The following is a 20,660-nucleotide window of genomic DNA, read 5'->3' on the forward strand; positions in this document are numbered from 1 at the left end:
TTTTTTTTGAGGTTCAAATGACCGCGGGAGATCGCGTTATAGTGATGACGTCCTGGATGGACATCTTCTTCTTCAGTCCCTCACAACTTTGAGTGAAATACGATCGAGTTAAAAATAGTCAGAATTTGAGCAAATCTGTTTCATTCGTTTGTTAATATGCCTCATCTATTGACAAATCTGCAATTATAATTTTTTTTGAGGTTGAAATGATCGCGGGAGATCGCGTTATAGTGATGACGTCCTGGATGGACATCTTCTTCAGTCCCTCACAACTTTGAGTGAAATACGATCGAGTTAAAAATAGTCAGAATTTGAGCAAATCTGTTTCATTCGTTTGTTAATATGCCTCATCTATTGACAAATCTGCAATTATAATTTTTTTTGAGGTTCAAATGACCGCGGGAGATCGCGTTATCGTGACCACGTTCTGGAAAGACAATCGGTGTGTTTCTTCTTCTTTCAACAATAAAGACTTATAGCTTTGAGACCGTACAATCAATCATCTTGAAATTTTGCACACTTGTTCCGCATGATGAGAGCTACATTGCTTTAAAAACTCAAGTCGATCCATGCAGTGGTTCAAGAGTTACAAGCTTTTTAAAATTTAAATTCCATTATTTATTGCGGCCAAACGATGTGACTTATCAAAACGTCTCAAGTAACGATTAAACATCCCCCCATGAGGAACACTTGTGTAAAGTTTCCACTCGATATCTCCACAAATTATGGAGGTGATTCCATTTCTAGTTTGAGCTTTAAAACGTCATAACTCTGAAACCATGTATCGGATGACGTCATGCTCGCTGACCTTTTTGTTCGTCAGGGGTATGCGAATACGCATGCCAAGTTTGGGCTCGATCCGTTCAGCCGTTGCGGAGAAAAAGGGGTTTTTGTGTTTTTTCACGAAAAACAAGATGGCGGCCGAACCATGTGACGTATGACTTCGAAAAGTTTTGCATTCTGAGTTTTTTTTAACTAAGCATCTGGGAAAAAAATCCCATTTTCGGGGGAGAAAATTTTTTGTTTGACGAATTCTAACCTCTTAACGTTAGCATTTTTAATATACTCGACACACATGTCTTTTGTTCCCATTGAAGAGTTCTTTAGAATGAGCCATTCCTCAAATTTTTCCATTGAGCCGTTTCGGAGATACAGAGGGGAAAAGTTGAATTTGTTTTACAAGATGGCGCCCACACCACGTGACCTATGACGTCATAATTAGCAGGAAAAATTCTAGGAGCCGAGACGATCATTTGTTGAAAATTTCCTGTCAATCCGACCAGCGGTTGCTGAGAACATTAATTATGAAGTTTTCAGAGGTGCAAAATAGGGCGGAAAAATAATAATAAGAAAAACTCTAGCAGTAATAATAGGTTACTCTCCATTTCATGGAGAGTAAACCTAATAATGTCCCACTTCCCCAAGACGTTTTTCCTGCAGTGATAACGTGTATAAATCGCTTACAGTTATAATCATAACTAGCCGAAACCCGTGGAACATCCACGGAAGGGAGGATGTGGTGTATGGATAGAGTGTACCATTATGGATGGCATAGGGGAGCGCTCAATGGGATCTTCTTCTTCCGGTAAGCTCCAATTTTTTCTCTTTAAGTTAAGTCCAATCAGTCCTCTCTGCTCGAAGTGCTCAGGCCATGCCTTCCCGCTCTCATACTTTTATTTCCGTTCGGTGTAGAAAGAGATTGACATATCGTTCGTCTGTTTTCAGCTCGTTATCTTTAAGCTTCCTTACGTCTCGCCACCTGCTACACCTCTCTGAGTTACGAGGATTTATGCAACGCACCCTGAGTATCGCATCGTCACTCCATTTAACTTTATTAAAATGACGATAAAGACGTTTCCTTATCTATCTATAATTCCAGTAATCTCTGTGTGTATGTTTGTATGTTTGTATGTTTGTATGTTTGTATGTTTGTATGTTTGTCTGTGACCGCTGTTTCTCGACAACCACGGGTCCGATATACTTGAAACTTGCCAGGTATATTGCTGGGGACCTGAGGATGTGCCTTTTCAAGGTTTCATATTAATCGGACAAGTAGTTACCGAGCTATGGCGATTTCTTTACCAAACTCCGCAAGCCGTTCGCTTTGGACCAAACCATTTCATGTAAATAGAGGGGGGGGGATTGTCACCGTACTCGCAAGCCGTTCGCTTTGGACCAAACCATTTCATGTAAATAGAGGGGGGGGATTGTCACCGTACTCGCAAGCCGTTCGCTTTGGACCAAACCATTTCATGTAAATAGAGGGGGGGGATTGTCACCGTACTCGCAAGCCGTTCGCTTTGGACCAAACCATTTCATGTAAATAGAGGGGGGGGATATAATTTTAGATATATATATAGTACGGGCATGCCCTAGTATATCCTAATTTAAAATGTTCAAGGGAATAAAAAGACCATTTGGTTCACACCACCCATGTTCACACCACTCGACTGTCCAATCAGCGGACGGCTCGCTTCGCCTTCGCCCAGCCTACGCCAATACGATGGCGTCGTAAGATGGCGTCGTATCGGCAGTTAATCGGATGCTTTTGGGCCCCAACGTCGGCTAATTCCGATTTTTCGAGTATGGCTGTACGTGATAAACAAAGAGCGCGGTTCATAGATCGTAAATCCATTAGTGCCGTGGGCATCGGGTCACTGGGTGCGGCGTAAAAGGGATAACAAAGTCGAGTCCTTACGCAATTATTATATAGACTAGCCGAAACCCGTGGAACATCCACGGAAGGGAGGATGTGGTGTATGGATAGAGTGTACCATTATGGATGGCATAGGGGATTTGCTTGTCCGAGTAAGAGTTAGGAAGAAAGATGAGAATGAACAGTGCGTATATGAACAACAATCGCCAACACCGGCACAAATGCATGCTCTGGATTGTCCACTCAGTGGACGGCTTCCTTTCGCCTTCGCCTGCCCAATCAGCGGACGTCTTGCTTCGCCTTCGCCCAGCAGACGCCAATACGATGGCGTCGTAAGATGGCGTTGTATCGGCAGTTAATCGGATGCTTTTGGGCCCCAACGTCGGCTAATTCAGATTTTTCGAGTATGGTTGTACGAGTGTACGTGATAAACAAAGAGCGCGGTTCGTAGATCGTAAATCCATTAGTGCCGTGGGCATCGGGTCACTGGGTGCAGCGTAAAAGGGATAACAAAGTCGAGTCCTTACGCTATTATTATATTTCCATGTGAGCAGCGGCTTCTACAGGAAGTAAAAATATTATAAACCACAAACACGTATGATTTGCTTTTTAAACAGTCGTTAATGCTCTTTTTACAACACTAAATGAAGAAATTTGGAGGAATCCCAACATCCGTGAAGTAAGTGTTTACTTACAGAACTGAGCGAAGATCTACTGTACTCTATATATCCCACGAATGTTGGGTTAATAACATGGCCCTTTCTGTTAAATAACATGTTTGATACAAAACAAAAGGGACAAGCTCAGGTTGTGCTTCTTTACCAAGCAGCTAGCTTTCGCTTGCCAAGCCAGCCGTTCCTTAACGGTTTTGAATGGCGTGCTTGCTCAAATGCTTAAACCACTTGGCGATTTCTTCACAAGAAACTTGGTAAATGAACACACCCAATGTTATTGAGACCCGCCCATATATCGATTGTAATCTATATACCCCAAAGAGGAGTGACCCTTTTTTTCCGCTCCCGTAGTGAGCAGGTGTACTGGTATAAGAAAAGCACCAAAGGGAAATAGATAATATAAATATATAATTCTCACATGTGGTCGATTTGATTTTATGCCCTGAGGGCAGTTGTACTATTTATAAGTATATATACTATCTGAAAACTCAAAAATAGGCAATTGCGTTACGTTCGTAATCGGTGCACATATTGTAAAATCAAAGCAAAAACATGAGAATCAGTGATTCAAAAGCGTTGAGGATGAACACGAAGTTCACCGCGAGTTTGTGAATGTGTTCCGGAAGAATAGATCGAATCACGTGACATGTCCTGTCCACTTAGGACGCGCGGCCCCGGCCGTCCCGCCAGTGCACGAGTAGTGTAGTGTTTGTGTTACGATCGCGCTTCGCGGGCTCCGGCTCGGCATTGCCGACGATCGGATTTCACTCTTCCCTCATTCCCTTGAGCCTCGAACATGTTTTCCCCGCGGGATTCAGGCAGACGCCAACATTCGGCACTCACCCGAAGATCTCTCACTGCAGCCAAAGGCCTGAGCTCTAGTCCAGGCTTCGGTTCCCCGGGCGGGGGGTTGAGCCCCAATCGCGGCCCCGCAGCCTCTCCACGGCGCTCGATCCTCAGCCGGTACTCATTGTTTGGGTTTTTATTTATTTTACAAATCACGTTTACTTCATTTATTTGTTTTCAGACGATGAACAAACGCACGTTTTATAAAATCTGTTGAATTTTTTTGGTCGCATGTTGCTGGTCCAAAGACCGACCGTTTTTAAAATAACATCGTTATACTTATAGTACGTCCACATATGACTGCAGACAGGACACCATCCTACAGGGGCTTCTGTCCGAACTCCGAAGGTAGCATCCTCAGGTTCTTTCTCTGCCGTTAGCCGGTCGCCGGGTGTGCTCTGCAGCCGGTCGCCGGGTGTGCTCTGCAGCCGGTCGCCGGGTGTGCTCGATAGCCGGTCGTCGCTTTATCGGTAAATTGAATCCCATAAGTGAAATGTTTTGATTTTGCGACCAATGTTTTCTTTTTTTAAGGAGTTCGCTGGTCCAAGCTCCATACGTTCCAGTTTTCGTGGAAGGAGCTGCTCACTATAACATGCAGTCGTTTGGCCCCTCTCTGCCTGTAGCCGTGATGGAAGCACTTACTCTGGCAACAGGTCAGTTGATTGCTTTGTTTGGTTGGAGCCAGTGCCGTATATGAAGACGATATTTTATTTTATTTATTTATTTATTTATTTATTTTTGTATACAGAATCAAGGCTCGTGAATGAGCTAACATTTATCACACAAAAATAAGAAATCAAACAGACAAACAAAATATATAAAAAGAGGGAGCGGTAGACAAGATGGGGAGAGAAGGGGAAGCACACCAACACAACATTTGAGAGCAGGGACATCGGGAGATGTGTAGGAGGAGGCGTGGGAAGGGGGAGGGGGTGGGAGAAGTATAAAACACAAGGACACCAAGGACTTCCAGGAAAGAAGTTGGTATTTCAAAAAAGTGGATTTGGGGTGAAATTCGCAGGGGTAGAAAAGATCAAGGTTTTGGATGGGGGAAGATAAGAGATGGTGGTGAACAGCTGTTTTAAAGACCTGGAGGGAGGAGTGGGATTCAAGAGAGTGAGGGAGTTTGTTCCAGAGGCAGGAGAGAAGAGGAGTGAAGGTGAGCAGAGAGTCTTGATTTTGGCAGTTTAACCATAAGAGGGTTGCAGGCAGATCTTGTGCGACCTGTAGGAATATTTGGGGGACAGAGCCCAGAGAGAGCTGGGGGAGCAAGGCCGGAGTGGAGTCGGTAGAAGACGGAAAGACCACCATCCTGCCTGCGGTGAGTAAGTGAAAGGCCCTCGGAGTTAGCTTCATCACGGGAGATTCCAATGATTCTGAATGCTTTGGTTTCAACAGCGTGAAGACGAGCTCGGTGTGAGGCAGGAGCACCAGCCCAGAGGGGAGAGCAGTACTCCATTGAGCTGTGGATGAAAGCCTTGTATGTGATGAGGAGCTCAGGTGTGCCAAGGAAGGACTTCGCACGACAGAGGATGCCCAGTTAGCGACTGGCTTTGGAGGCCAGCTTGGAAATGTGGTTTTCCCAGGAAAGATCATGGCAGATAGTGAGACCCAAAAGCTTGAGTGACAGAACTTCTTGGAGAGGATTATTCAGAAAGTGGATGGGAGGGTTGTCCAGTCGTCTGTCTTTTCGGAGAGACATCGGAAGAGTGTGAGATTTGTCAGGATTGAAAGACATGTTCCACTTGTTTGCCCAGTCTGTGATTTTGTCCAGGTCTGCAGAGAGTGAGGAGGCTGCAGACTGCCGATCTGTGGGATGAGGAATGGAGCGGCAGAGAGTGGAGTCATCAGCAAAGAGATAGAGAGGATTTTCAAGAGAGTCAGGGAGATCATTGATGAAGACCAGAAAAAGCACAGGGCCCAGAACACTGCCTTGGGGAACTCCAGCCTGAATAGGAAGAGGAGATGTGAGAAACCCATTCAGGGCCACACGTTGACTGCGACTAGAGAGGAAGCCCACCAGCCATGCGTGGACATTTCCATGGATACCAAAGGAGGAGAGTTTGGTGAGCAGAGCGGGATGCCAGACCGTATCGAAGGCATGTGATATGTCAAGGGAGACAGCTCTAATTTCCTGTTTGGCATTGAGGACCTCCATGCATTGTTGAGACAGCAGAAGCAGCATGTCCAGAGTAGAGTGACCTGGTCTGAAACCAAATTGATGATAAGAGATCAAGCCATTGGAGAAGAGGAAAGATTTCATATCCGAAGCAATGATGGATGATACCATGACTTTGCTGATAATTAGGAGAAGGCTGATTTGTCTGTCGTTGCAATGATCTGTTTTTGCACCTTTTTTGTGTAAAGCGGTGATGTTGGCTGATTTCCAAGCAGATGGCAGATGACCTTGAGCAAAAGAGAGGGTGAAGAGAACAGAGAGAGGGAGTGAAAGAGCGGAAGAACAGGATTTTAGGACCCATGGGCTGATGCCGTCAGGTCCAGTTGCAGAATCAGAGTCGAGGGTTGACAGAAACTTTTCCACCTTGTCAGGAGGAAAGAACACAGAGTCCAGGAGCAGCTGGGTACGACTGGGTACGGTGGGTACAGAGAGGGATGGGTTTGGGACACAAGATTTCGAGGCAAACACAGAGTTGAGGCATTCAGCTTTTTCACGTGCGGAGTCAGCTGTGTAGCCATTTGAGGTAAGGGAGGGGATGGAGGGGAACAAACACCAGAAACAGATTTGACCAGACACCACCAGGATTTGGAAGAGGGAGACAGATAAGAGAGTTCGGTCTTGAGAACGGAGAGATATTGTTTCCTGGCTCTCCTGAAGGTGGACACACACTTGTTTCGGGCTTTGTGAAAGGAAGTGAGATTTCCTTCCGTTGGATTTGCTTTCCAGGAGATGCAGGCAAGTTATTTCTGGGCAACAGCCTCACCACAAGATTCCGTGTACCATGGACGGGAGGAAGGGTATGACAACTGAAGACGAGATGGGATAAATCTGTGCATGAGAGAGAGCAATTTACTTTGAAAGAATTCCCAGGATGAGTTGATGTCGGAGGCGGTCGAGATGGGAGACCAGTCCAGATGATTGATGGCTGCTTGAAGACCGTGCCAGTTGGCCTGAGTGAAATGCCAGACTCGTTGACGCTGAGGAGGCTCTCTGAGAATGGTCAGAGAGATGTCCACTTTAACAAGCACATGATCAGATGAGCCGATTGGAGCAGAAGAAGAGCAGCAGACATTTTCAGGGAAGTTAGTCATAACCAAGTCCAGAAGAGAAGATGCTCCATTGACTGAGATCCGGGTCAGGAAATTGACAGATTGTGTCAGTCCCAGTGAGTCGCAGAAGTCCTTTGCTGAGGAGCCATGGCTGGTGAGAGAGGTACCCACACCCAGCCAACTGGCATGGTGACAATTGAAATCACCACATATGAGGAAGAGAGAGTTGGGATGAGTCGATAGAAGTTGGTCCATATTATCAGACAGCGAGATGTAGATGGAGTCATCACTGTTTGGTGGACGGTACAACACACATGAACAAAAGGTGGGAGCGAAGGGGAAGCCGTAGCCAGAGGTATTCCTGGGGGTGAGGTGGAGAGAGGGCAGTGCAGCGCGAGTGAGGAGGAGAGAGGGCAGTGCAGCGCGAGTGAGGAGGAGAGAGGGCAGTGCAGGGCGAGTGAGGAAGAGTTTTTGATAAAGATAGCAACCCCACCTCCAGGACGAGGCTCACGTCTATCATACCGGAGGAGGGAGTAACCCGGGAGAGATACTAAGGAATCAGAGACATCAAGGTCAAAAGATCTGGCCATCTTTTGATTTTGCCATTTTGTTACCCATTCAGTTGCCATCGCGTATTCGATACAGTCAAACCTCGACGTCCGCGTGTTCATGGTTCGCGATTTTGTTTCATGTCCATCAATAACTTGGGATCGATTTTTCAGAGTTAAAAACAATTCAGTTATTATTATTATTATTCATTCAGCAGAAAATATTTTTCCAGAGTTTGTTCCAGAGGCAGGAAAAAGGAGGAATGAAAGGGTGAAAGTGAGCAGTGAGCAGTGAGCAGTGATTATTGATTTTTGACGGACGGTTTCATTAAGCGATTGTGCAAGTGTTTGCAGTTGGGTCAAAAATAGGTTCGTAAATTTTTTTTTATAGGCTCTACGATTGCATCGTGCTAGTGGCCGGGTAACAAAATTGCGCCTGTTAGGACGACATAGTTGAGTGGGCCAGACTCTCTTTTATATATTGCGCTGGTTGGAGCCATGTACATATGATGTGCAAGCGAGAGTGTTGGTCAATGTATAATTCGCGATCGGTCCAATTAAAAAATAAGTGCTTCCATTGCTTTCATGCCATCGTCACAGACGTCGATCTTATTAACGCTTCAATGGGTTTCATCTATTAAATCCATTAAATTTGAATAAATATCTTGTACTTTTCAGCCGAGCAGCAGAAGACTGTTCAGATAAACGAGCATGGTTGGGCCTGGCTCGTGTGTGGCTCGCGGCTTCTTGTGTGGAAAGTCAGCCATCATTGTTCTGCCAAGGTAACAATTGCGTGATGCTTACCATTACGACATTCACTTCACCCTCTCGTCAGCTTTTATTATCTCCGCCACCTAAGGTGGGCGGAGCTTGTTTTCACCCCTGTCTGTCTGGGCCATTCTCGTTGCCATGTAGTGCAAGTTGACCTTGTGTTCATGCAATCTCTCCTTTTGCCCGAAGTGGCTTTGTTTAAATTAGAACGGCACTCAGTAGAGAGCATACCTCCGCCAGGTGAACAGTTTATGTTTTGTATCCCAGAGTAGACCAGAAAATCACATTAAATCAAAATCATCCGTCCACAACTTTTTGAGATATCCTGCTATATTTATAAGTATTTTATATATATATATATATATATATATATATATATATATATATAATCGGGAGATTAAATCAGACGCGGACGTAGCTTCAGGACGGTCGATCTTTAATTCTCGACAAGCTTTCGACCAACAAAGTTCTTCTTCTTAGTCGTCCCCAAGTTCAGCGGAAGTCTTTTCTTCACCTTATATATATATAGTCATAGTCTTACTACTTCACTTCAAAACCGGTCCACCGAGTTTCGTCCAAATCCATCCATAACTTTGAGATATCCTGCTTTGTATCGTTTTTGGCCCTATCTCCCAATGGTGAAGAATCACTTTAAAAAATTCTACTAGCCGGATCCGAATCCGGATCTTCACCAACATCGAATCATTTCGTCCTTGTCACATATGCTACATCTCTGCCAAATTTTGTCCGAATCCGTCCACAACTTTTTGAGATATTTTGTTCACAAACAAACAAACAGACAGGGGTGAAAACATAACCTCCATCCACCTTTGGTGGCAGAGGTAATGAACGTTTGTTCACACCTTAACATAATTTCATGTACACGATGCTTCTGCTTCAGCTTACAATTTAATAACGGTTTCCCTGGATAGCTCATCTGTTTTACATTTGTCTCTTTCATGCATGAGCAGTCATCGTTGTGCAAAGAACTGCAGCTTCCCCCGACTACACTGCCATGGAGTGTGGAAATGGTTGCTGTGAGTTGCCATGGTGACAGGAGCTCATTTCAGGTATTGTGGTGCTTTTCCGCAACACTGCTGGGTAAAAGAGAACATTTTTCTCCTAAACCCTTGACTGTGTCCTACTAATTAACGACCGGGCAGGAAATGTTGCCGACCTAATTTTTTTTTCAAAACTAGTTTAAGCCATTTATACGAAAATATTTTGCAGCTTGTATGGTCCTTTTTTTGTTAACAAAAATAATCAGAAATTATTGATTGTGCACCATTTACCAATGGATATTGATTATTGACGATGACAATTTATCTATTTTTGTTTTTCATTTTTCCTTTATCTATTTCTATTTCTATTATCTTTTTTTTAATAAATCTAACCCTAACATTTACTGCAAGTCTTCTTGGTCAGTAATAGCACAATTGCCCTTGTCCTTTGGTATTCTCATTTGATACAATTGCTCATTGTGCTCAGAATCCAGCTTAAAATTCCATTTAAATATTAACCCCAACTTCTTGTGGGGTCAGTCAGAGAAACCTTTTGGCCTAAATCTATCACAAACCGGCTGGCCAGGCCTGGCAATCGACTGAGGGTGGTAGGAAATTTGACTTTGTCCATGGTGCTGGAGATGACTCACCTCCTCTTCACGAAAAGCATATGTGGGAAATCCAACGTTGACAAAAAGCCAATGCTGGCAATAAGAATGGGGCCTTAACGTTCTCCCAGGAGACGGCACACACTGATGCCTCGCTCTGCGTGTGAAACACCACGGGGTCACCACGTGTGAAAACACCACGTGTGAAACACCCCAGTCTATTGCTGGGGCGAGATATAAACTGAGTAGTCACCTCAAATGCAAGTCTGGCCATCCTGCCAGCCCTTACATCAAATCACGTATGCTATTTATTTCTCCATTGTCTGCTTTGGCCTTGTATTTCATGTCAAAGTATCCTCATGTCTACTGATGTCTTTTGTACTGCATGTGATTATTTATTGTACATGTTGTACTTCGAGCCATTCAGCATTATACATAAAATCTCCTTGACTTCTTCTCAGTCATTGGCTTTATTGAAGGACCTGAAACCTCTGCATGAAATTATTGATTTGTGTCGGTGTCCATTTTTTCCTGAAAGATTGATGCTGACAAGCATCACACTTTGGTCTACATTTGTAAAAAAAGGTTTCATGGACCTTTCCATTTTGGCGCTATATTTTACGGTAGTTTTACAAAACACGCTGAGCGATGCTTTCGGATATGATGTCATATATTGACAAAGGGAACACCCAAATTGGATTTGTAAAAGCCAGAGTGACATCTGTGCATTTGACATCACATAAAAGCCAGAGTGACATCATTAAACTTTGGTCTGCAATCGTATGTCTTCACGGAACTTTCCACAGTGCTTTTAACAAACCTGGAACGAAGTTCCGGGAAGCTTATGCGATGGCGCGTCGCCCGTCCGTCAGTCCGTCTGTAAACACTTGTAACTTCTCCGAAACCACTGAAAGGATTGTGACCAAATTTGGCACAAATGATAAATGGTACAGTGCAACTCAAGTTTGTTCACGGAATTAAAAAATCTGGTCTAAGGTAGTCTTATGGGGTGTGGGAGGGGGTCGAGGAGGTTGACCCCCAAAATAGGTATTTTTTTTGTTTAAAGTTTTATGATTACGTAGTATGATTGTACGTGCTGCCCAGTCTTGTAGCAACCATTGAAATTGGTATAATATGCCGTGATACGGTTTAAAATACTTCTAGTCAGTGTAGTATACTGCTTTATTCTACCAGGTGAGCACCCAGGGGTATTGCACCTATGTGTTTTCGATAGCCTTTAAAACCTTATATTTTATTTTAATTGAATTATATACTTGAACACTACAGAACACAAATCGCCTTCTTGCCATTTCCAAAAACCTCCAGTTTAGCATTACAGCAATACCCCAGCCTACGTCATTAATTGGTTCCATAACCCGTGACGTAACTCGGTTTTTGACGTAAACCGGGCGTAATGCCTTAAATATGCCTTAAAATGAAGACGAACACCGTAAAACTAGAGTAAAAAACTCGCGAAAGTATGTAACTATCGCTAAACCTTAAAGAACACTAAAAACACATTTTAGTCATATTTTTTTAATGAGTAATGAACACAATTAATAAATGAATTTGTAAAGAATAATAAATAAAATTATGTTATTCACCTTAAACTTGGTGTCTTCGCCGACGGCGCTTTTTCAGTGACGTATGCGATAATACGTTCCCTATCATGAATGATGGTTGATACCGTCGACCGTGGCAGCCCTAAGGCATGCGCTATCACCGACACTTTTTCACCTTTTTCATACCTTTTAATCAGATTTAACTTATCTTCCATCGTAACCGCATTACGCTTGGAAACACTAGTACTATCCTTCTTAGGACCCATGGCTAACACAGACACAGTAAAGGAATAATCACAAAAATAACAGCGAAAGGCAAAGCAAGCACGCGACCGCAGCACAGGACAAAATGCATATGGCGTCGCCTTTGTTTTGAATGAGAACCAGCAGCTACGTGTACGTATACTGTACGTACATTTTTATATTTTTTTAATGTGCTTTTTATTGTATTAAATTGTTTTTTAGCTTCTTTTATTGTTAATTTTTATGTACTATTTTATTTATTTTAAAAATATTTTTAAGGCAAAAGTAATTTTTTTCACGTCCTCCTCTTATGATGTAGGAGTGACGTAAAGTCGCACATAATGACGTTCGCTGAACTGAAATTTACTCTAGAAGAGTGGCGTAAAGTCAGATTTGACATAGGTCGAAATGGCGTAAAACGGGGTATTGCTGTACTTGGAAAAATATTACGCCATCTTGACCAATCAAATTTGCCACTCATGCTCTCAGCGTTGAGGAATAGAGATTCAGCCAAAAGGCAGCTATATATATATATATTATGTGCCATTGATGGATTTGCGTTATCAATGGATCCATCGTTTGCGCAGGCATCAGTAGATGGTGCAGGCATTGATCAATCACGCATAACAGTACCACTCTTGGCATTCGTCACAGTCGATGATTAATTTGCCGTCATCTGGGCAGTGTGTATAATTTCTCCCCCTTACCTCTTCATTTCAACTTGCTTTTTGTCACTAATGCAAAGTCATATAAAAATGATTTTAAGTAAGTAGTGTATTGTTACGTTTGTAGGGGGGTGGGGGGTAGGGGTAGGGACAGCTTAGGCCAGGTAGATTGTATAGATTAGTGTGCTCCGACCGTCGTGAAGGAGAAGAAACCCCATGTAATAGTAGGAAATTCGTGTAGACCGGATGTCAGGTCAGCTTTATTTTCGTCCCCATGAGAGGGGTGGGGTTTGTTAATTAGCAAGGGATTATGGGTAAATTAATTCCCTGTTTGTAATTGCCTGTGTAATCTTTTCCTGTGTTCCTTATGACACCGCACTACAGACACCTAGCCAGAAATAAGCCAGAAATTGCTTTGATCATAAGTGTTCTTATAAAGTCACATTAAAACAAAAGCTTGTTTAATGCACCAACTATCTGTCTCTTTTGCCTCCCCTAGCATGTGTCGGTTATGGTGGCGAGCAGGGATGGTGCCTTGCGATACTGGCCCAGCCTTGCTCTGGCCGGAAGCTTTGTGGAGAGCTGCTCAGACTGTGCAGGGGTACAGTACAGTTCCCTGAGTGCACTCAAGGTAGTAATACTCAAAAGAGTTTAGTAATTTGATTAAAGAAAACGTTTCTTGTTTCCCAGAAAACTGAACTCGAGTCCAGCAAAGTCTCTGTAATGAACGGATACATTCCATGAACTGGTCGTCCTTGGGTGCTTTGTGGTACATTTTTGCAACGTGACTGGACATTAGGATATCAGAATACGCCAAATTGTTACTCCAGTTTTAATATTTGATTCTTTAATTTAATTTTTGGCCTTCCTATAGAGCGTCGTCTGTCTAAACACTTTTTTCTAAATTTTGAGGTTTTGCGACCTGTCTGCACTCTTCCTGGGCGTCCTGTCCCGTCATCCTTTTTGCACATTTGGAGGGAGAGGGAAGAGAGGAAATGCCAAGCAACTTCCTGTTGTAATTTGCATGATGGTTGCTGAGAGAGGTGGAGTAGGTTTAAGGTCCAAAGTTTAGCCCCTTATTGGCCCTGTCCTGGCGTTTTGTGCCATGTTGTACTTTTTACAGAATGGCAGTTTCGTGCTGGCTTCGACGAAAAGCCATCTGTGGCTCTCGTCTGTTTCCGAAACAAGTATTCAGCTACGCCCATTGGGCCAGGGCCTGAGCGTCTTTTCAGGAATCGGCCGGCGAGTGTCCTCAGTTTTTGGATTTCTCTCCTCTCCAATCTCCGAATCTAAGGTGAGAAACTCTCCCATGTACCTGTCTGTAAGAGGAACTCCACTTTGGGGTTTTCCCCCTGTTATGACATGCAAGTTTGTGCAAGGTGGGATACAAAAATTGGTACATGTGTTTTTTCACTCCATCCTTGGAGTGAAAAAGTTATTGTGCAGTTCCACAGTTAACTGTTTAAATTAACAGTTAACTGATACTTCAGCTCAATCCGTCAATTGGCCTTCGGCACATTTGATCAACAACAACCTGAATCTGTTTTGCATACTTATTTTATTTATTATTACTTGCAAAATCGAAGATTTTTCAAGTATATTGGTCGGTTGCGTTTGTGGTTGTCTGTCTGTCTGTCTTTGTTTGTTTGTCTGTTTGTCACCAGCCTACAGGTCACAATTCTAAACCGATCGTCACAAAACTTCAAGTTGTATAGGTCGTCCCAATTGAGAAGCCTATTGATTTTGAGGTCAAAGGTCACCTGGAGGTCAAATTTCTAAAATCGCCATTTTAAATGCGATTACTTGAAAATTGAATAGCATTTGTATATTGTCATTAAATTGGGAAATGAACTTTTTGAGGTCAAAAAGGTCAAAGGTCAACTCTAGGTCAAACTTCCAAAATCATCAATTTTCATATGAAACATTGTCACTTTTCTTCCTATTGACCCGAGCTTTGATCAAGATTGTCAACTTTAATCTTGATGAAATGGACAATTTGCTGTATCAATGGAATTTTTTTTATTGGGGGTGGGGGGTGGATTTTGCAAGTATCGTGCTCCGCATGACGTCTTCTTGTTTTTATATTTTAGTGCAGTTCTGGTCCTGCACAGACCATCTGTGTGCTGGTGCATACCGAGAGTGATGTGGTGTACTGCCTTACCACAAGTGGTTTGCACAAGTGGGAAATTGGGCAGCAGCAAGAGAGGCTGGTGCTCAGCTGGGACTGTGAGAGGCTTTTGAGAGAGAGGCTCACACGCTCTATTTGGGTGAGTTGTAGAGGAATGGGTGAAAATGCTTAGATGCATTTTCTTTGTGGAATGCACTACATGGAGGTTCTGCTTCTTGCCTCGTTTTCTCTTGGTGCAATACCGGGCCACAGGGTGCTAACCACTGATCTCTATACTAACTAGATAGGAAGGGAAGCTCATTTTTTGAGGCCATTTGTCCGCCATCTTTGCTCCCCCACGATTCCCCAAAACGAATGTCATTTACCGATGTAATGTGATTCCTCTTTTTCATTCAATTCGACCGCTGCGGTTTTTATAACCGTAAGCAGCGTACGATGGCATTTCATCAATCCTGTAATAATGCTTTTTCAACCCTGGAACGGATTAAAATCGATTCGGAATGGAATAAAATAAAGTGGTAACGTGCTATTTTCGTAGGAAATATGCTGATAATTAAATATGAAATTCTTTAAATTCCCTCTAATTAAATAGTAAATATTAAATGTATTAAATATTCTAATAATAAATATTAAATAATTAAATATAATTAAATAAATTACATTAAATATAAAATAATATGAATATTAAATATTAATAGTAATTAAATATTCTTAAAAAATTTAAAGAATAGGAAAATAGGACTACGTTTACTTTTTCATGGCTGATAATATAACATGGATCTGCAAAATAAATTGGTATGTGAATACTTGTATACCATATTTGTGGTCAAGTTTTAGTTTTGTTTTTTCATTCCACACCACTCTGCCCTGCCCTGGTGTTGCCCTGGTGTTGGGCTAGCCCTGGTAGCCCTGGTGCCCTGGTAGCCCTGGTACCTCCTCTGGTACTGGTTCTGGTCCTGGTCTGGTACTGGTTCCTCCTCCTGGTAGCCCTGGTGGCCCTGGTGTAGCCCTGGTGTTGGGCTAGCGGCTAGGGTGCCGGCTTAGGATCCTAGGATCCTGGGTTCGAATCCCGGTCAATCGCTGAATTAACGCCAGGGGGGTTGACTCAGCCTGTCATCCTTCCGAGGTCGGCAAATTGAGTACCAGTTCACTGGTAATTCCCTGCTTGTCGTTAAAGGCGGCAAAAAGGGTTGGCGTCAGGAAGGGCATCCGGCCGTAAAACATTGCTTCAAAAAGGGGACCGAAAAACAACAACAACCACAGTTCCCGAAAAAGGCCAACCCCCGCTTGCGGGGAAAAATGGCCTCTAAAGGTGTTTTTTTTTTTTTTTTTTTATTCCACACATTCCACAAGTTTCATCCACAAAGTCGGTTTCCGGTTCCTCGGGCGAGTGAAGCGTACTTCGAGCTCTCCACGGCATCGAAGTTTAAGTGTTTTCCCATTCTTGTCTTTGTCAAATTTCCACTGGTTATTTTGCTGTGTACGTGTTATTGTGTGTTTCTGGTTGGTATTGGTTTGTAATTCGTACAAACTTGTGTGTAGTTAATCGTTTTCTGAGTCGTACCTCGTGCGCGGCCTGGTAACTTGGGGCTTCCCTCCCCCGTCGGTGTTTTGTCGGTTTGGGTTATTTCCTCCGCTGCATTGCTTGTTTCTTTTATTTTATTTTCTCCCCCTCACCTCACCTCCCGAGACAAAGAATTCTATATTGATTCTTTCTCCCCTCCCGGACACGTTTGTTCGCTCTCCTCCTTGTCTCGGCTTGTGCCCCGCCCCCTGTATCTCGTTTCTCTCCCGCCTCTGCTCCTTCCTTCTCAAATCCACGTTCTCGCTTGGAGACTTTTCCCAGATTGTTTTTCATGGTTTTCATGGTTCTGTTTGGATATTGTTGGAATATGTTTAAACTGCAGCCGTGATGCTGACGCCGCCCCCCCCCCCCCCCCCAGAATTTCCATGTTTTAAACGTTTCCCAGTGTGTACCCTTGTCAGAATAGGTACACCGTATCCCTGCGTGTCGTAAAAGATGACTAAGAGGGTTGGCGTCAGGAAGGGCATCCGGCCATAAAAACATTGCCTCAAAAAGAGAACCATGACAATTACAACTACATATTGGCAGGGTGCAGCCCGAAGTGGAGATCGGTTTCTGAGGTTTGGGACATGGAATGTAGGGACAATGACAGGGAGATCAGGAGAAGTGGTGGAAGTATTGGTCAGAAGAAGAGTGGACATATGTTGTGTGCAAGAGACGAGATGGAAGGGAAGTGGTGTGAGAATGGTGAAGGGTAGGCAGGGACAGAAATACAAGTTTGTGTGGCAAGGGTGCCCGGAGGGCGTGAATGGTGTTGGTGTCCTGTTTTCTGAGGAGTTTGTAGACAGTGTGGTGAGTGTGACTAGAGTGAGTGATAGGTTGATGATGGTGAAAATGATGATTGGAAAGCTCTTGGTGAACGTCATCTCGGGATATGCTCCGCAGGTTGGTCGAAGCAATGAAGAGAAGGACAAGTTCTGGTGTGCGATCGAGAAGCTGATGGAAAACGTGAAAGATGAAGAAGTTGTTGTGGTGGGAGGAGACCTGAATGGACATGTGGGAAGGAGTATGGATGGTTTTGAGGGAGTTCATGGGGGTTACGGATATGGTGTGAGAAATGGAGAAGGTGAAAGGATTTTGGAGTTTGCTGATGGAGCTGAATTGTTGATTTGTAATACTCAGTTCCAGAAAGAGGATAATAAGCTTGTTACATACACGTCAGGTGGGTCGACGACAACCGTTGACTACCTGATGGTGCGTAGGTGAGATTGGGGGCACCTCCGGGACACAAAGGTGATCCCGGGGGAGGAGGCTGTTTCACAGCACCACTTGGTTGTCTGCGACATAAAAATGAAAGGTGCGAGGAGAGCTCGGCAGGTGAAGTACCAACCAAGAATGAAGGTGTGGAGGTTGAAAGAGGTGACAGTAAGGGAGGCATTAAAAGAGAGGCTGAGTAGGGTAGAGGATGATGTGGTTGAGCTTGAAAGTGGTTGGATGTCAATGAAAGCTAGTCTGTTGGGAGCCGTTGGTGAGGTATGTGGATGGACAAAAGGACCACCGAGGCACTCGGAAACATGGTGGTGGGATGATGGAGTTGGAAAGAGGATTGACGAGAAGAGGAAGAAGTTCAAGGAGTGGCAGAAGGCGGAGGGTACGGGAGCAGAAACAGCAGAGCATGAAAGTTATAAGGCAGCCAGGAAGGCTGCAAAGAAAGAGGTAGCAAAGGCGCAGGAGGCATGTAGGAAAATGTTCGGAGAACGCTTGGATTCGGAAGAGGGTCAGAAAGCAGTATTCAGGATTGCAAAGCACATAGCGAAAGAGAGGTGTGACGTGATGGGGGTGAGTTGCTTGAAGGATGAAGTGGGACAAATCGTTGTCGACCCAGATGGAATTAAAGGAAGATGGAAAAGATATATGGAAATGCTGTTGAATACAGAGAATGAATGGGATGGCAACATAGAGAGTAACCCAGTTTTAGGACCGGCAGAGAAGATAACTGAGAAGGAAGTTGAGGAAGCGATAACAACAATGAAGAGTGGAAAAGCGGGAGGGCCGACGGGAGGTGTAGGAGATATGTTGAAGGCAGCAGGAAGTTGGGGTGTGAAGAGAATGACAGAGATCTGTAATCTGGTGGTGAAAGAAGGCCGCATTCCAGTGGATTGGGAACTGAGTACCCTCGTCCCTCTATACAAGTGGAAAGGTGACCCTCTGGAGTGTGGCTCGTACCGAGCGATAAAGTTATTGGAGCATGGAATGAAGGTATTGGAAAGGGTGTTGGAGAGGAGGATAAGGAAGAAAGTGAAGATCGACGAAATGCAGTTTGGATTTATGCCAGGAAGAGGAACGACAGATGCGCTTTTCATTGTGAGACAGTTGCAGGAGAAGTACATGGAGAAGAGGAAGAAGTTGTTTTTTGGGTTTGTTGATCTGGAGAAAGCATTCGATAGGGTTCCACGCAAAGTATTGACATGGGCATTGAGGAAGTTAGGAGTGGAGGAATGGTTGATCAGAGTAGTGATGGCAATGTACAAAAGAGCGCGCACAGCTGTAAGGACGAAGGACGGGAACAGTGGTGAGTTTGAGGTGAAGGTGGGAGTGCATCAGGGGTCGGTACTAAGTCCACTACTATTTGTAGCTGTGATGGAGGTGCTGGCTCAGAACGTAAAGGAGGGTTTACCGTGGGAGTTGTTGTATGCAGATGATCTGGTGTTGATTGCGGAAAGTATGGATGGACTGAAGGAAAAGATGAACAAGTGGAAGGAATGTATGGAGACAAAAGGTCTGAAGGTGAATATCGGAAAGACGAAGGTGATGGCAAATGGTAAAGCATGTGGTGAGGTGGAAAGAACTGGGAAGTGGCCGTGTGCTGTGTGCAGGAAGGGTGTCGGAGTGAACTCCATTCAATGTACAATGTGCGCTGAGTGGGTTCATCAAAAATGTAGTGGTCTGAGAGGGTCATTTACCAGTGTGGCAGCTACATTCAAATGTAAGGTGTGCACAGAGGGAGCTGGAGATGGAGGAAATGTTGAGTTGGATCTTGGAGACGGCGTGAAGCTGGAAGGTGTGAAAACATTTTGCTACCTCGGAGACATGCTGAATGGAGAAGGTGGATCAGACTCGGCAACGGTTGCTCGAGTGAGATGTGCATGGAAGAAGTTTCGGGAACTGAGTGGCGTGCTGATGAGGAGGAGAGTGTCGCTGAAGCTGAAGGGAAAGGTGTATGCTGCATGTGTGAGAAGTGTTATGATTTATGGGAGCGAGACATGGGTAATGAACGTAGAGCAGCAACGAAGGCTGGAAAGGGTGGAAATGCGAATGGTTCGATGGATGTGCGGAGTATCGTTGAGAGAGAGGAAGACAAATGATGAATTGCGAAAGATGATGGGAATATTGCCTGTGATTGATGCTGTGAAGTGGAACAGGCTGAGATGGTTTGGTCATGTGTTGAGGAAGGATGAAAGTGACTGGTTGAGAAGAGTGATGGAAATTGATGTAGAAGGAAGTTGAGGACGGGGAAGACCGAGAAAGATTTGGCTAAAGATGGTGGAAGAAGAAATGCGGGCAAGGGGGTTAACAAGGAGAGATGCAGAAAATAGGGCAAAATGGAGAAGATTGTCATGGGGACCGCAAGGCTAACCCCCACTCTTGCAGTGAAAATGGCCTTAAAATGCATGTTGTTGTTGTTGTATTCCACATGGCACAATATTCTTACTGAAGTGAGTACCATTGAAAATAAATTGCATCCATTTATCAAAGAATCAGAATCAGAGGAGTATAGTGAAAACAAACTTCTGAGTTATACTTCTGGGCAGAGAAACATGATGGTCATTTTCTATATATATAAAACTGTGTGTGTGTGTGTGTGTGTGTGTGTGTGTGTGTGTGTGTGTGTGTGTGTGTGTGTGTGTGTGTGTGTGTGTGTGTGTGTGTGTGTGTGTGTGTGTGTGTGTGTGTGTGTGTGTGTGTGTGTGTGTGTGTGTGTGTGTGTGTGTGTGTGATGTTACCGATAGACTCCTAAACGGAGAGGCTTATGTGCTTGATATTTGGCATAGACATGGCCATTGAGCCTGGGACGAACATGGCCGAACTCAAAATATTTGACAATCCATATTTTTTATTCATATTTACCTCAGCTCATTTCAGCGCACGGAATCAGAGCAGGTGGGCGCTGATTCGCTCAGAGCAATCACGTGATGGCGCTATGA

The 20,660-nt window shown here is 44.1% G+C and overlaps 1 protein-coding gene across 1 annotated transcript in view; it reads left to right on the top strand.

The window, feature by feature from the left end:
• The first annotated feature begins 3,991 nt into the window (after positions 1-3,991).
• NUP133 (nucleoporin 133) overlaps positions 3,992-20,660 on the top strand; it is a 95,287-nt gene continuing 78,618 nt past the window's right edge. The window contains exons 1-7 of the mRNA XM_068116003.2: positions 3,992-4,293; positions 4,708-4,829; positions 8,631-8,734; positions 9,695-9,793; positions 13,302-13,433; positions 13,926-14,096; positions 14,893-15,069. Coding sequence (XP_067972104.1) covers positions 4,127-4,293; positions 4,708-4,829; positions 8,631-8,734; positions 9,695-9,793; positions 13,302-13,433; positions 13,926-14,096; positions 14,893-15,069 — 972 coding nt within the window. The 5' untranslated portion in view covers positions 3,992-4,126. The remainder of the gene's footprint in view (positions 4,294-4,707; positions 4,830-8,630; positions 8,735-9,694; positions 9,794-13,301; positions 13,434-13,925; positions 14,097-14,892; positions 15,070-20,660) is intronic.

The sequence above is a fragment of the Myxine glutinosa genome, chromosome 5 (genome assembly GCF_964187855.1).
Source record: "Myxine glutinosa chromosome 5, kmMyxGlut1.1, whole genome shotgun sequence".
Classification (NCBI taxonomy): domain Eukaryota; kingdom Metazoa; phylum Chordata; class Myxini; order Myxiniformes; family Myxinidae; genus Myxine; species Myxine glutinosa.